The sequence below is a fragment of the Furipterus horrens genome, unplaced genomic scaffold (genome assembly GCF_987537825.1).
Source record: "Furipterus horrens unplaced genomic scaffold, mFurHor1.1.pri manual_scaffold_10, whole genome shotgun sequence".
NCBI classification, from domain to species: domain Eukaryota; kingdom Metazoa; phylum Chordata; class Mammalia; order Chiroptera; family Furipteridae; genus Furipterus; species Furipterus horrens.
The window spans coordinates 52,090,250-52,107,396 of NW_028327180.1; the positions used below are offsets into that span (position 1 = coordinate 52,090,250).

At 51.5% G+C, this 17,147-nt stretch overlaps 1 protein-coding gene and 1 pseudogene across 1 annotated transcript in view; both read left to right on the plus strand.

Annotated features, from left to right (window-relative positions):
* Positions 1–762: 762 nt before the first annotated feature.
* Positions 763–1,426, plus strand: LOC150000223 (large ribosomal subunit protein uL1 pseudogene; annotated as a pseudogene).
* Positions 1,427–2,923: 1,497 nt separating this feature from the next.
* The window catches only part of SLC25A37 (solute carrier family 25 member 37), a 36,074-nt gene continuing 21,850 nt past the window's right edge, over positions 2,924–17,147 (plus strand). The window contains exon 1 of the mRNA XM_090290153.1: positions 2,924–3,270. Within this exon, the coding sequence (XP_090146279.1) occupies positions 3,055–3,270 (216 nt within the window). The 5' untranslated portion in view covers positions 2,924–3,054. The remainder of the gene's footprint in view (positions 3,271–17,147) is intronic.

Genomic DNA, 17,147 nt, shown 5'->3' on the forward strand with positions numbered 1-17,147 from the left:
CTAGACTCCTACCTGCAAAGGAGCCTGAGAAATGTAGTTTAAACTTTTCTGGACACTGCTGTTTGAGGAGGGGTTTAGGATGGTTGCTGAGTGCCCAACCACTATACCTATCCTATATGGTGAGAAGAAATATGGTTTATAATAAATATTCCGAAGGTTTTCTAAATGGTCCTGGATTAACATTTATTTAATAAAATTCTAAAAATCTTATCTCTCTGAAGATTATGAGCATGTCATTTGTTAAGAGTCCTCTTAACCATCTTAGGGGTGACTTCTTCCACTAATTCATCGTGGCGAAGTTCCCAGGGCTTCCCATCCACTGGGAGATTATATCCTAAAAAAGAATAATTCATTTTCACTTTTTTTAAATTATGAAAATAATACAAGTATTCTTTAAGTATGAAGAATTTCGTAAAAAACAGTTACCTGTAATCCTACCTCATTATCACTTAACCACTTCAATCCTTTGATGTGCATATTTACATTTTTGTAAATGTAACATTTATAAAATATATTTACTTTGCCATTCCTCTTTAGTTGAACATATAGGTCACTTCCAATTGTTTATTACTATACATACTGCTTTGAAGAAGAGTTTCATGCACTTTCAGACATTTTTGTCACATTTTTGGAAGTGGGATAAGAGGTTAAATATGTTCTGGTTAAAAGGTATCCATTTTTAAATGAATAGCAACAGCTTTTCTCAATGTTTCTTAAAAATCACCTTTGGGCTCTTTTCTGGCTTTTGAGGTGTGAGGAACCATGAGAAAAAAACTCTCCCGCGACACCTTGTATACCCTGCACAAGGCAATGTGGGAAGTCCTGCATGGGACCCAGAGCACGTAGCCGCCAGTTTTGGGAGATGGTGGAGCTGCAGATGAGCTTGAAGAACTGTGACCCTCAGAAGGACAAACGCTTCCCAGGAACCATCAGGCTTAAGTCCACTCCCTGCTTCAAGTTCCTGGTCTGTGTTCTGGGGAACCAGCAGCCCTGTGACAAGGCCAAGGCCATGGATATACACCACGTGGACACTGAGGTTCTAAAGAAGCTCAGCAAGAATAAAAAAATGGTCCAGAAGCTGGCCAGGGAGTATGATGCCTTTTTGGCTTCAGAGTTTATGATTAAGCAGATCTCACAAATCCTGGGCCCAGGCCTGAGTGAGGCGGGCAGATTCCCTTCCTTGCTGATCCACAGTAGAAACACGGTGGCCAAAGTCGATGGAGTGAAATCCACAATCAAGTTCCTGATGAAGATGGTGCTGTGTCTAGCAGTGGCTGTTGGCCACGTGAAGATGACAGATGAAGAGTTTGTGTACAATATCCACTTAGCTGTCAATTTCCTGGTGTCATTGCTCTCAAAGAACTGGCAGAACCTTTGGGCTTTATACATCAACAGCACTGTGGGCAAGCCCCAGTGCTTGTATTAAGGCACAGCTTAACAAACCTTACTGCTATTATTAAAAAATAAAATAAAATAAAACCTTTGGCAAAAGCAGGGAAATTCTTCTCTAGCAAACACCAAACACAGAGCTTGTTTCTATCACATCCTCACACTCATGTTGTGAGCCACTATTGGCAGCTACCAAAAATGGGGCAATGGCGGCCCTTGGCCTTGAAGCCTCTATTGACAATGCTCACATCACTGAATCTCAAATTCCTGAGAGCTTCCAGGGTTGTTTAACCTGAACCTTGGGACCAGGGTGAGGGCCAAGTGCAGGCACAGCACCTTCAGGGTCTCCTCCCTTTCATATCTTGGGGCCCAGCTTTCCTGATCAGAAGCTGTCGCTGGATAAGGTGTCTGGTATGGTAGAAGTTGATCAGCGAGAGCCAAATCTTCAGCCCCAGAACATGTATGCATGTTTAGACTTGCAAATGCCATGCTTTCATGGCAACCTCCATAAGCAGGTCAGTCCCCTATTTTCTGATTACTTCCCCTTCCTCCAGATGGAGCAAGACAGTCCTATTTAAGTTAAAATAAAGAAGCCAGCTTGGGATGAGCTTAAGAACTAGGAGACCAGAGTCTTAGAAGACAGGCAGATAGATTCAAGGCTGCAAGATGTTTCTCTTGACCACTGGCCACTTTGCTGCCCTACTATGGGGCCAAGTCTCGAAAGAACTTCCAGGCATGTCACCTCCAAGGAAAAGGGGCTGGAGGTGCCTGCTCAGAAGGGATCCATCTTGGTTACTACTTACTGTCTTGGTCAGTCGGGGCAGGGTGGATTTAGCCTCTTTGTGAGGATAAGGGGTGAGAGCGGCAAATATAGCCTCAACTGTGCATTTGCAGTGAGAGAAAGAAAATTCAAAGAAATTGGTATTCTCCCCTACCAAGAAGCTTATCACAAGATCTTGAGTTTTAACGCTGTCCCCTCGGGTATACGCCCTCGTGTGCACAAAAAGGGGTGCACCATGGCTATGGCACAGCGTGTCCTCAATTCTAGAACTCCACTCCCACGTGAGATCTTACCTCTCCCTCCACCCCAATCCCACCACCATAACTGCTCTATGGTGACAATTGCAGTAACTCCTTCCCCATCCCCAGGCTTTAGGAATGCCCAAGCTTTCTGAGCAATATTCTTTGCAAAACCCTGGGTTCTGGGGGCCGATTTCCCCTGAGCCGCTGCTCCTGCTCTTTCTCCAGCCCTATGCAGACTTCCCCTGTGGCCCCGCTGACTCTCTCCAGGGACAGCCCCTACTGCCTGCACCAGGAGAGGCACCACCATCCTCGAGGTGTTACAACTTCCCGGGACACCCCAACGTCTCTTCTCGCCCCCGTTCGGTTGCTTGGAAATTTGCACTGGACAGTGACGTCACACATGGAGGCGGGTCCTCAGGGAGCCCACACCAATGGCTCGGTCGCGGCCAGCTCTCTTTTCCAGTGATTGGTGTCTCGGGTCCACCCCCCCGCCGCCCCCCCACCCCGCTCCACCCCAGCCCGCCATGGCGTCAGGCGCCTCAGCACCCGGGAGGTGGTTCCCACTTTAAGAAGTGAAGTTTTTCGCCCCCTCCCCCTCCCTGCCCACCTCCTGCAGCCTCCCGAGGCCCGCGGAGCTGGCGAATGGAGCTGCGCTGCGGCGGCGTGGGGAGCCAGACTGTGGGGCGCAGGATGGATGGGGACAGCCGAGATGGCGGCGGCGGCTGCGGCAGCAAGGACGCCGGGTCGGAGGACTATGAGAACCTGCCGTCCAGCGCCTCCTTATCCACCCACATGACAGCCGGGGCGATGGCCGGGATCCTGGAGCACACGGTCATGTACCCGGTAGACTCAGTGAAGGTGAGGCGCGAGGAGACTCGAGGGACTGAGCGAGCAGAGAGGAGAGCGCGCGTGCGTGCGTGGTTCCCGAGGGAGGAGATAGGTGCCGCTTTGCACAGTCTTACCACGCCTGCCCACGCGATCCTAGGGCTTTCGGCGTCCTGGCTCATCGCGGCTCCTGCCGGCCCGCCCGGTATCCGAGGCGCAGCGAGAGGAGTCCGCCGCCGGTGTGGGTGGTGGGGGCTGCCCGCACGTGCGCTGTTTCCGAGGGAACTGGCCGCCGGGGAGCGCTAACTACGATCGCGCTAGAAACGTGGCCCCGACGGGCCGCGTGCCCTCCGGCCCTGGCGGGTAGCTTCCGCTCCATGGGTGTTTTGGGGGCCGTGGAGTGGCAGGGGTTCTCTTGGATCTTGGCAGCTCTCTTGGGGGTGCCGGTTTGGCAGTGCCCTGTGTGATCCCCTTTTCTTAGGGTTTCTGCACCTCTTCCCCTGGAGTTTGAGCAGCCGAGCAGCAGAGAGGCAGTGAGACCTGCAGTGACATTTGTCTTCTCTTTTTGTAGCAAAGATGGGCAGGCAGGGAGTGTGTGCTGCCATACAGCTTTAACTGTGGGTTGCGTAATAGTCACTCAGTTTGCCAACACCTCCCAGGTAGTTTTTATTTATTTATTTTAAATGCATCTCTGCAAGGAGGCAGCTTTAGCCAGGTAGATAGTCTGTCTGACAGACAACTGTCAGCTTGTTCAGCACATGGAATGCCCAGGGTTTAGACTAGTGTGGGGAAGTACTACTACTGTTGATACGTTATATTTTTGTAGTCATAACTCATCTAATTCATACAGCAACCCTGGCAATTAACAGGTGAAGAAACTGAGGCACAGGAAGGTGAACTGATAAGCCTTCCCAGGCCCATACTCCCCCTGTATCCTCTGACTCCAGCCCCACTGTGCTTTGGAAGATTGGGGGCCTCACTCGGTGGCAGTTATGGTGAAAGCCAGGGCCCACAGAGCTTCCCCACCCCCAACCGGGAGCTGTATCTTATGACTGAGGCTGGCCCCGCGTGAGCTGTGTGAAGGCCAGAATGTCTAACTCAGAGGGTTCTTCTGCCTTGGGCAGCTCTCAGAGCTGGCAGCCAGTGGCTGGAGAGGCGCCCGTCCAGTGAGAGAAGGCCTGGGCAGTTACAGTAAGGTGAGGCCCCAAGTCGGTGCTGTTGGCTCTGAGCCTCACCCCTTGTGTCCCTTCTGTGTCCCCATGGGGAATTTAAGGAATGGTCCTTACCTGCCAGGGTTAGGAGGGGACAGGGGAGATCTTGTCTCTAAGTTTTTCAGGGCTCCTCCAGGAAACACCCTGGACAGATACCAGATGGCATTTGTATAGGAAAGAATCCCTCCGTGTAATAAAATTCCCCATATTTGAAGCTGTTGTCTCAAGTGCCCTGGACAGAGTGCGGGGAAAGTTAGGAGCAGGGAGCTGTTACCTGAGCAGGCACCGGACCCACTGGGTCGGGGAGATCAATGTTCCATCAGGGAACTGTACCACTTCCAAGGCCCTTGGCCTCTGTGCTTCGGGTTTGGTTCAGAGCATCATTTTAGCTTCTCCTGAGGATTAGTAAAATTTAGTCATTCCTCTTAAGCTCCCTTGGACACTAAAGAGACATGTGTCTCATGTGTTTAAGTTGTGTGATCAGTGTTTAGTTTCTTCTCTGCCCCTCCAACTGCCATTAGATGCTGGTATATTTGGATCCAGGTGTCACTGTTTACTTAGTATTACTTTCCGTGAAAGTTTTCTCCAGTGGACGGACTAACATAGTGTGTGATGGAAGCAGCTGATCTGCTGTCACCTTATGGGGCTTGACTGTAAAATGAAGGCTTGGGCCAGCTGCTCAGTAAGGTCTTCTGGGTTCTGGGATTCTAACCCTGACTCTGAATAATGACCCACAGGGGTTCTTCTGTTTTCAAGCATATAGGTTTGGTTGTAGAGTACTTCTTTTTTTTGCTACATTTTTGGGAAGGGGTAGAAAGGCTTATTCTTCTTCTATTTTTTCAGCTGAGACAAAAGGCACAGAGAGAGTTGTGTGAGCCCCTTCAAAGGCCCTGGGGGGGACTGCAGTAGAGTGCCCAGGTCTGCCAAGACCATTGCGCTTGTCTGCGCCCAGCATCATGCCCCAGGGACTCATCCATGCTTCAGTCATGGCAGAGGTCCACTGGGAGAGACCTTGACTGTGTTTTTAAATGTTGTGGATGATGGAGACTGTGAGTAGGTGAGTCAGGAGCCCTGGGTTGGGTTTCAAGCCCTGCCCCTAACTTGCTTCATGCCTTAGGCACTGTTCTGTCCCTTAGTTTTGCCACTCGTAAATAAAATGGGGGCTGTGGACCAATTCAGTATTTCTCCCCATTTTTAACCTGCCCTCCTTTCTATGAACACAGAACACCCATGGTCCTTTTATGTTATTTGGAATTTTAAGTAGTTATGTCAGCTGAAGTCACATCAACGTAAATTGTATCTTGGAAGAGAAAGTTTTCTTTAATTGTTCTAAGGCACACATTTTTCACTTTGATGTTGTGCAGTAAATGAGAGTGTTGGGTGGGCCTGCTTTTTCCAGTTTTTCTATCCTAGATGGTGTGGACCACAGAGCGCAAGCAAGCTGCTTGGATTTATGGTCATAAGTGTAGAAAGCTATCCTTGCTAATGCTTAAAATTATAATAGTAATTGCACTTTCCCATAAAGTCCCATCCTACCCTCAATGTCACTTAAAGAACCTGTGTTTTTCAAACTTTGGGTTGCGACCCATTAGAAAAAGAGGCTGCTGAGAGCACAGGATACATGTGTGGCATGCAGCAAGGCGAGTTGGGCGAAGTTCTGTTTGGGTTGTGTGTGTGAGAGAGAGAGAGAAAGAGAGAGAGAGTCCCCAGTGGCTGGTAAAGTGCTCTCTTGCCTGGGGTCATGGCCAAAACAGTATGAAATGCACCGAACCTGATGATCACTAGTATCTCTCGAGCTCCTGCTGTCATCCGCTGGTGATTATTCAAATGGGTGTTTGGAAGACCTTCGGCAACTTTTCTGCTCCTTTCTGTGTCTCCATCTCTCACCTGGCTTCACGATGAGGGGATGTGAATGTTCCCTAATATGGGAAGGGTGAGGCTCCAGGACTCGTGGCTGCAGGTTTTCCCCGTTGGTTCTGCGTCCCCACAGTGGGACATGGGAGAGAGTGTGGGGACTCTCTAGGGCAAGTACTTGTTCCTTTCCACATGGGGTTCGCAGCAGGTTTTCCATGACCTTCTTCCTGGTGCTCCAAAGGGGCAAGGAGACCAGCACTTGGGGTGGATGTGAGAACCCCTGGTCGGTAGAGCTCAAGACTGTGGGGAGAATGCCAGGTGGGTGGAGGAGGAAATTCCAAGCAGATTAGGCACGCGCTCTGGGCCATGCTGTCCCTCAGCGCAAAAGCAGGGGCGAAAGGAAACAGAAAAGATTTGAAGCGAGGGAATGTCCGCTGACCCTTTCACAGCCCCTCTCTTGCTTTGCTTGTCAGGGAAACGGCTGCCCTGAACTCTGCTAGGAAGAGCCCTCCTTCCCAGTGAGTGCGCAGGTGGATGGCTGGCAGCATTGTCTCCAGGAGCTGGTGGGTGCTGAGCCACTGGGAAGCCTGGGGTTGGCCTGGGAGCTGGGGAGTTGAAGCCGGCCCCACTGGGCTTTGAGCAGCACTAAGCTAGGCAGGTGCGGGGACAGCCCAGCATTCCTTGACTTCTGAGCCTGCTCCTCATGGTCCAAGCAGAGCACGTCACTTGGGAGGAAGGTGCTCAGCACAGGGAAGGCAGCTGCCAGGGTCCTGTCCCACCTACTTCATTGCTTTTCAAACAGAGTACAGTGTGGTGGATGCCATTGACCTTCAAAAGGGTGTGGGATCCCAAATTGCTCTAGTTCTTGCAATAGAATTATAGTGATTTTTTTTTTCTGTCTCCTCCCCTGTCTTATCTCCTTCAGATCCTTCCTCTCCTTTTCTGTTCTTCTTCACCAAGAGGTGCTTTTCTAAAAGGTGGATGTAGGAGGGGTGATGGAGTCAGAAAAGCAGTCCTAGTCTTTGTGTCGTGAAGTCCCAGGCTGTGTGTGGGCACCCAGGGTGGCATCTAAGTCCTGCACGCCTGCTGCTGAAGGAGGGGAGATCTCACCCGGTGCCAGTGTCAGCACTTGGCCCCACGAGGCCACTTTCCTGACTGCGGCTGGTCCCCTCTGTCTGGAAATGGGGGAGAGGTAGGCTGGGGCAGAGGGCTTGGAGGGAAGCCCTGAGCGTTTTAGTGGGCAGTGCAAGTGTCCTCAGGTGACTTCAGCTCATCTGCGGAGAGAGGCACTTGGGGCTTAGTGGGGGGATTTAGGTGATGGTGACCATGCAGGGGTGTATGGGTGGGCGTTGGGGGTTGCTGCGTGGAAGGGAGAGCGGTGCCCTGGGCAGTGTACTCCCCGTCCCTTGCGCGGACTATCTGTGGCCACCTCATTCACGATGGCTGTGTCCCACGCCCTGGTTAGGACAGGCATGGGTCTTGACTGCCTTCTAACTTCAGGAGGTTGCCTTTCCCTGACCCGCCGGGTGAACTGGCTTGCTTGTGTTGAATGAAGCCTTTGAAAGTCTCTTTTGAACCCTAAACCCTAGAACTGTCTGGGTCTTTTCCTATCTCGCCTAGCACCCAAGCTTTCCTTCTGGAAGAATTTTCTTCATATTTCTTTCTCATCTTCCGCATGTTATCTGGCCCCATGGGTGTGGACCACAGGCACATTTGCTATAGCACCCCAGGCAGCATGGGTGCTCTGCCTCACCCAAAGCCTGCCGTCCCCTCCCCCTTCCCCTCCCCTCCCCCACCCCGAATGTTCACGCAGGGATGTGTCTATCACTTTGTCTTTGTTTAACTGTAATCCTTCCCTCTAGGGCCTTCTGGGCTGGGATTTCTCCCCCTCAGAGAACTAGCTTGGGGAGATTCAGAACCCAGTCTTTGACTTCCTGGTTGGGCAGGACACATAACTTTTCTGAGTTTTAATTTCCTTATCTGTAAAGTGCAGATACTAGTTTTCTTCCTGCTTTGTCTTTCCCGACCCAGCCTTCCATTGCTTCCTTCTTCCCTTGTTTCCCACGGTACCCATGGAAGTTCTTGGTAATGAGCTCCCTAACCACTACGCCAATTGGGCCTTCTGGCCCCTGTCCCACAGAAAGCCAAGGAAGGGGGGTTCCCGTCAGCTCCAACCCAGGGACGTTTGGGTCAGAGACAGGGTAGGAGTGGGATGCTTCCATCTCTCTGTTGCTCCACTGCCCTCCTCTGAACCTGTCCTTCCGTTTGGGGCTCCTGCCCTCCCCTCTCATTTCCCTGCCGTCTGCTCACCTGAGACACCGGCCTGAGTCCTGCTGAGAGGCAGGAGCAGCGTGGTCAGGTTAGAGCATGGCCCCTGAGCCACACTGCTCGCACTGGGTCCCAGGTCCCACTTTGGTTTCTTTACCTGCTTGTGCCCAGTTCCCATCCACGAGAAGGGAGAGGAGATACAGTCGTGCGTGCTGCTCCAGAGTGGCGGTGAGGGTCCGTCCTTCAAGCCCTTGGAGCAGCGCCTGCTGTATGGTGAGTGCTGTCCAGGAGTCAGCGTCCTCAGTGGGGCGCAGTCCCTTTCCTCCATTCTCTGCGGACTTGGTGGTGGCTCACAGACCACTTCTCCACACATCCCGCCATCACCCCGAGGACACCCCCTCCGGGCCACCCCCTGACTGACACTCAGCTCCCTCTGCTCTACACACCCCTCAGGGTGATCGCCTTGAGCTCCTGGGGCTGGTCCTAACCCAGAGCCTCCCCACCTGGGAAGCCTTGAATTTGGACACCTCGCAGCCTGGCCTTAGCGTTCTCACAGCCGCTGTGTGCTGGGCCCCCACCCTGACTGCTGGCCTCCTCTGGCCTGGGCCCTGGTCTGTCACTGCGGCCACCAGGCCCTCAGTTTCTCTGTCTCTGCTTCTTTTAACACTGGCCTGCCTGGCCCCAGTTCCGCACAGGCTGCTAGTGACTGTCTGTGTGCCCAGGACTCTGGGGCCCTCAGCTTGTCCCTCCAGGTGATCTGGTCAGGCCTCTGGCCTCCCTAGCAGTGGCTCCTGAAGCCCCCGCCCCTCCACTTCTTTCAGCCTTTGCTGCGTGGCACCTTGCTTCCTAGTTCATAAAGGAACTGGGACCCCAGTCAAAGTCATCTTCCTGTCACTGCCCTTCCAACTTTCCCTCTGACCCCACCCCTCCTCCTGCACAGAGCAAGAGGATCCTTTCTTCCTCCTGCGGGACTCGTCAGACAAGGAAGGGCAGTGAGTGGGAACCTCCTTTATACCTGGAGTTGAATCCTGTCCCCACACCTGGGGCACAAGTCTTGATCCCTCTAAGCTCAATTTTCTTGTGTGCATAGCAGGGACATGAATACCAACACCTGTCATCCAGGGTTGTTGGAAGAGTTAAATGAGGCCACACATGCAGAGCTCTTGCTGCAGGGTCCGGGTGCTCACTTCTCAATAAATGGCCATGGTCGTGGTTATTTTGGTAATTTTTCTCTCTCTTGAGGAACCCAGTTCCAATATCTTTAGCACCCCCCACCATTGGTTCCTTCTTAAAATCATTTAACCAAGTCCAAGCCTGTCCCATCTAAAATGAACAAACAAAACCACAGACATCTTACCTTGACCCCACACACCCCAAAGGCCACCCTCTTTCTTCCTGGAAACAGACAAACTCTTGTTGCTCTTTTTATTTTTTTGTCATTAAAATAATAGATGTTGTGAAAGGGTCATTGACTCTGGGTCTCTACTCCCTCCCCTTGTCTCCCCAGGCCTCTGGCTTCTGTGCCCACCACTTTACCTCTCCAAGATGAACTTAGCCATTGTTCTCCTGGCCCCTTTGCTGCCAGGACCCAGACACCTCTCTGGGAGGGGAGCCTTGTGACCCAATGGCCCTGTGGCTCTCTGTGGCTCTCTGTGGCTCCTTTGAGTCCAGCTACTGCTCGGTCCCTTTGTAGCCTCTGGCCTTCCTCCGATGGTGCCCTCCACCCTCTTTTCTTCCCCAGGACACGGGTCTGTTTTCACCTGGGTCCTGATACTCTCGGGCGGCTGTCTGGTCCAGGCCCTCAGGAGCTGGGTATCCAGTTGCCTCACCAACAAGCCCACTTGGCTGCCTCATTGGCCCCTTGGCCTCAGCGTGTCGAGTGTGGATACCTTGACCTCCCCTCAGCCTGAGCTTGGCCTGCGCCCATCTCAGAAACCTAGTGGTCGCCTTCAGTTTCTCTCCGCCCGCCCAATTCCCTCTCCCCACCTCGGGATTTCCAGACCTGACCATTCCTGCCTGTGTAACACCTTTTGAATTTGTTGTTTCTTCTCTGTTCCCACTGCCATGACCTTGGTTCAGGGGACCCTGTCATCTCCTTTTCGTTGACAACTTCCCTGATGCACCGAGTTCCAACAGGGTAGCCTGCCCCTCACCCACATGGCCCTGTGGCCTGGCCCTGCTTTGTTTTTCTCCACAGCATGTATTACCTTCTCAAGTACGATGCCACTTACTTATATTATTATATTGTCTATTTCAATTTCACTTATATTTATGTCATTTATATTATTTATATATTTTATTTATATCTGTAATATTATTTCTATTGTGTATGGTGTCTCTCCCCTCATTGACCTAAGCTGTCAGTGGGCAGGAATTTTTTGCTGTCTTGTTCTCGCGCATGTATTCCCTTCTCCAGAAGTGGTAGTGGGTGCACAGTAAGTTGCTCAGTGAAGCGTTTCTCACTGAGTTACCATGAATCATTCATAGCGGGTCCTGCCCACTCCGGCCTCGAAGCCCTCCAGCTCCCTGGTGGCTGCGGTTTTCTCTTCCTAAATAGGCTAGGACAGTGATTTTCAGCCGTTGCACTGCAAGAATTTTTAAAACATGCAGTACCTGACTATTTAGTCAGGGGCACTGACTTCTTTTTCCTTAGATCGTCAAATTAAGAAAAAAAAAAAGACTAGCCAACACAACAATAGTTGTCTAGTGTGAATGAATCAATTATACCTATTTTTTTTGTCAGATCAGCAAAAAATATGAAATAGTTTTTGGTGTGCCACAGAATGTTAGTAATTAGTTTACGTGTGCCATGAAACAGGGAAGGATGAAGATCGCTGGGGTAGAGTAACAACACCTCTCTGCCTACTCACTGCATCTAGGAAGAAAATGCAACCAGGCTTGCAGAGAACAAACCTGTCTGTCTTTAAAAAGGATCAGGCTCTATGCAACTGCCGGGCCATGGTGTTTATTATCAAAATGGGGTCCTATTCAAGGAAAATCCAGCCCCTTCTTCAGGGTGTGGCACGCCCTGGAAGGGGTAGGGGACAAGGAGCAGCCCCAGGTCTGCAGTTCACAGCAGGTGCCGGCTCCCCCCTCCTGCTCCCCTGGCTGCCCTTGTTGTCTTCAGAATAAATCCTGAATGACCACTCAGGGTGTGCACAGAGACCAGACACCCGCTACACACGCGCGCGTACCGTGGGTCACTAGAGCAAGTCACAGGAAGGTGTTCTGTTGGTGGTGGTGGAGCGAGTGAGTGAAGGAGCCGTTGTTTTCAAGAGATGTGAAGAAAATGCTTTCAAATTTCTACTCAACAAATGCTCATTTTTATGTTTTGTGCTGTTTTTGTTGATTCCATCATGTGTCTTGGCCACAAAAAGACTTTTTCTGTACTTGAGTTTGTCCCTTTTTTGCGGTAGAACACACAAGCCACAGTTACATCCTGATGAGACCATGAATTCGCCTGGCCACCCACTTCATTCATGCCCGTGTACTGAGTCCCCTCCTGCCGGGCTGTGTGCTAGACACCCGGCAACCAAAGCAAGGCCCTGTTCCCAGAGCGTGCTCCTATAATTAGACCCTGAGTTTAGGAGACAGAACTAGGTCCCTTTAACTTGATATTTGCTTTCAAATGGGCGCGAGGTCCGGGCTGCCTGGACACTGGGTGCGCGGGCTGCCGTGAAGCCTGTAGCCTGCTGGGAGCGTCCTGCCGGGGCTCTCTAGCTGGCTCCTTTCCCTGAAGCAGACAGTGGCCCTCAGTTGTACAGCCGCCCACCCCCTCCTCGCTCCTGAGGTTGTTAGTCATTCTGGGAGCCAATTCTGGCTGCCAGAAGATGACTTTGCAAACATTTCCCCATCGTACCAGTACTTCCAGACAGGCAGGAAGGGCCGTGGTCTGGCTAGTACAAGGTGTTATGGTTTCACATTCGTGTTTTCTCTCTGAAGAGAAAACACAACATGTAGAAATAGAGAGACATCCCAGCAGCAGCTCGGTTGAAGCAATTGTTGCACAATAGGCTTGGGAAACGTCTTGGCCGTCGTGGGTCACATCGGGGACTGTGACTTCGTGTCACTGAGAGGACTCCTCTAGGGCCACCAGCCTCCGCACCCATTGGACACATCCAGTGGGAAACTCCAAAAGCTGTGGCTGTGGTACCCTGAGGTCTGGCTGCCAGGAGCTGCTGACCTGACCTCTCCCTGTAGCCACAGCTTCTGCTCCCTGGCATGACCGTGAGGGCTGCACTGGGTGCTCCTGTGGGCGGGGGCGGGTGTTGGGGACATGTGAGTCTCATGCTGGTGCTGGTGTGGGAACCTCTAGCAGGGGCTCCAGATGGGGAGGAGGGAGAGGAGGGCTCATGAATTTGAGTCCAGGTCCCACCATTCGCCAGCTTTGAAACTTGGGTGAGCTATTTCTCTGGGCTGGTGTCTCCATGTCTAGTCTCCTAGAGTAATACCATCTGTTGACCTACTTGACCTACTCGATGGGGCTGTTGAGAAGCTCAAGTGCAATCACGTTTATGGGTGGCTTTTGTCAACTTTCACATGTGCAGCTGGTAACAGATTGTATCAGAGGCAATAGGCATAATGATGAAGGAAAGAATGGTCCAGGTTAGCAGCACCAGTGCTGGGGCCAGACTGCCTGGCGTGGTGCCTGTCAAGTTACCTTTTTTTTTTTTCATCTGTGAAATGGGGATAATAACAGTACCCACCTATTGCTATGGGAACTAATGATAACACACCTAATGTATTAAGAATAGTGTCAGGTACATGGTAAGCACTCAATTAATATTAGCTTCTATCATCATTTCTAAAAGTGTTATTACTTGGATCCCTGGTTATGCTTGTATGTTGCTGTTGTGATTGTATATTGCAAATTTTCTATTGTTTCAACCCATATTCTGTCACTTGATTTTCTTTGTTCTCCTTTGAAGGTGGGAAAAGGCCATCTCATTTCATGGATGGTAAAACTGAAGTTCAGCAAAATAACATGCGCTAGCTAACTCAGGCCTCTTTCTGCTACACCAGAGCTGAAGGGAGAGAATCGAGGAAGAGGACTGGGTAAGAGCAAGTGAGTGAGGTGCTAGGGTGCGAAGTCAGATGTTAATGATGGCAGAGACCTGGAGCTGGGTTCTGAGAGAGGAGCTCATAGGGCCCCAACTGAATTCTTGGAAGGGAGGGTCGAGAGTAGAGGGAGTCGTCGTCGTCGGCAGCCGTCCGTCTCGAGAGACGATGGTGTAGCTTCTTAAGAGTCTATCTGCACCGCCGAGAATGGCTGTGCAGTCCGACTCGGGAGTGACCCGGTATCTGTCTCCTCCCGTGTTGAATCGACATCTTGCGATGACGCTGGAGTGTCCTCTCCAGTGAAGCTGAAGCTACAGAGCCTGGGCAGGGTGATATGGAGGGTCTGCTGTTGCCCATGCAGCAGACCCCCCCCTCTCTTCGCAGCTGAAGGGTCCAAGGGAAAGACGGAGTCAATACAGCTTGGCTTCAGGTGCGCCGCAGGAGTTGCCGGTGTTGACTACAACGTCAAACCGCCTTAGGGACTCCGGCTCCGGATTTTCTGTTGGGGTTTACTCCCTTAGCCTTTCCCCTGAAGAGGTATGCCGCAAGGCAGCGGAGGTTTTTTGGAGTCAGAGTTTTCCTTCTCTGATGTGCCCTGACTGGAAGATCGAACCAGCGACACTTAGCTCGCAGGCCGACGCTCAATCCACTGAGCCAAACCAGCCAAGGGCAAGTAGAGGGAGTGCCAGCAAGAAATCAGAGTAGGGCATGGAACTTAGGGCTCTAAAGTATAGGTAGGAGTTTTCTGATCAAATAGTCCAGCACGGAGGTCCACGAGGATAAGGACAAATGGTTATCGCCATAGAGTATTTTTGGCTTTGTCTGGCTTCTCTACTATTGCACCTTCTCATTTTATTAGGGGTCAAAGTTGGACTCAATATAATGATCGGTGTATGAACTGGCCTGAGGATTTCTTTCCAGATTAGAGCATAAAAATGATCTGTTGGAAGAGTACTAAATCAGAGTTCCTTGGTCTGCTAGGCTGCAGTTTTCTTTTCTTGACTAGAAAAGAGTAACAATGCCTGTCTTGCCCACCTTTCAGGTCTGCTTACCGCACCTAGGAAGAAAATGCAGTCAGGTTTGCAGTGAACACAGTTTAAAAATTATAAAGCTTTGTGTAGGTGCCAGGTCACGGTATTTATTATCAAACTGGATCCTGTTAAAGGGGTGAGGTTAGCTCATTGGAATGGAAAATAGAGGCTCCCATTCCAGGGACTGCAGGAGTCACTGCAGCTGCGTGGCCTTGGGCACTTGCCCTCTCTCCTTACACAGTATCTCCCGTCTGTTGGGCGATCAGCAAGAGCCGTTTATACTGTGAGCGTGCTCAGAAGTCCATTTACCGTTGATGCTATAGAACCAGCAGTGGGAGGAGCTGGATTCAGCCACTGCGAGGAAGGCTAGTGAGGGACCAGGCCACTGTCAGGGAAGACAGCAGTGTGCCCAGGGCAGTGAGGGCCCAGTCATCTCTGTAGGGTTATTACTGTATATTCACTTTTACTTTTTCAGTGAGTCTGCTCCTTTGAGTGCCGGGCAGGTGAGGCTGGGGACGTTCCCACCTTGGTTCTGTTCTTCCTGTCTCTGTTTTCCTTGTTTGCTCATGATGCTGACATCGAGAATTATAAGAAGAAGGCAGGACACAGATGGCTTTGTCTTGGGGCCCCGGTCCTCCTTTCCTCACGCTGCCCGCATTGAGGGCTCTGCTGGCGCCTGGCCTGGCCCAGGCCTGGCAGCGGGCAAGGAAGGTGCAGGGGGCGTGGCCGCCATGGGAAGCTGGCCAGCCAGGCACTGCCAGTGACGCCCAGAGTTCCACTCCCCTGGAAGAGGGTGTCCCACAAGTGACCCTGTGCTGGCAAAGGCCTGGATTAAAGGAGCCAGGTGGCTGGCAGATGATCAGATCCAGCAAGTGAGACTGGAGAGGTGGGGAAGCCTTTCCCAGGGACAGAAGATGCCCCGTGTGTGCACATGTGTGCCAATGGGGGCCGAGCCCGGGGTTTGTTCTAACGGAAGAACCAAGCCCATCTCTACTTACTCACTGTCTCCACAGCTTGTTTGCTACATGTGGGCTTGTGTTGGCCTGATTCACGGAAATGTCTCTGCCGAGGCAGAGAAGAAAGGTATTTGCAAAAAGGCAATTTCACCCCCTGGTCTTCACTGAACGACTCAATTAATCAAGTAGTGGGGTTAAGTGGGGGTGTGACCGCATGTACCAGGCACTAGGGAGCCAGGTGGTCAACACTTCTGAGGTCTCTCCGCACCGAGGTCCCCATCTTGCAGGGAGGACAGACTTGTGGATGGAACATTCCTGTAGGGTGGAATGAACCTGTCCTCAGGGACCCTGCTCCTCAGGAAGGGGTCCAGGAAGGGCTCCTCGAGGAAACAGCATCTCACCATCCATATCTAGACTGAAGGAGACGTGGGCATTCATGCAAGGCTGTGTGATTCTTTCTGTCCCCTAGAATGTCATGGCCTGTCCCCGAGGTGCCTGGTCATCATCAGGATACCTGCACCCCCTTGACAGTCTGATATTTGGGGTTCTTCTCTGAATCTTCTGACCGCAGAATCAGCTGAGAAAGATTTTGTGGTTCGGGGTCACCACGCTGGGACCTCCAGGGGGTACTTGCCCTCCTTTTCTGACATTTCTTCTTCCCCGTTCTGAAATTTTAACCCCCTGTTTGGCCACTATCTGGTGGCTTCCAGAGAAATGCAGCCTCCTCCTCATAATTTTCTTTGTCAGCATCATGAGTAAACACTCACTGCTGAGCCAAAGACCAGAGGAGGGTGGAAACGAAGAGGAAGGGAGGAGAGCTGTCATGTCAAAGGCCTTTCTGCTCATAATTCGTCCTTAATCAGTGGGTGACATTAGTGGCACATGCCAGCTGGAAATGCAGCCACGTGATTTGTGCAGGTTCAGCTGTCGCTTGCATGACTTTACCCTCCCGTGTGAGTTTACAGAGTGACAAGAGAGAAACGTGACGGACAGTGTGGGTGACTGCCTGATTTCCGAAGGACAGAGTCGGAGCTGGAGCAGCTGTTCTGGACACTCAGATGTATGGGTCATTCCCTGTCACTTTTTAAAGGCGACTGTGTGGCTGAACATTTTTTCCTGCCCTCTTTCCTTTTAGCCTTTTTCTCTCTGGTGGACCCTCCTATGAAATGCAGAGGCTTTGCTCCCTGCGCTCGTGCATCGGTCTGCATGGATTTTGATGAAGGGCCTGAAACTGGGCTCTTGTAGATTCTCCTCCTGGCTCAGTCCTGGGTTCAGATAGATGCTCCTGGATATTGCAACTTCAGGAAACTGAGTCCTGTTTCTCCAAAAGGCCAATCTGGGGACATGGGCGAGAACAGCTGCCCCCAAGGCCAGTCTGCTGCTTCTGTGACGGTGGATTCCGCGGGCACAGGAGGTCTTCGTTACTAAATCTGTTTGCTGGGTGTTTTAAGGAGGACGTGTTTGGGCCTTGTTCAGTGCCATTAGACAATGCTGAGCTGTCACCCGGACAAAACAGTTAGAATACAAACAAA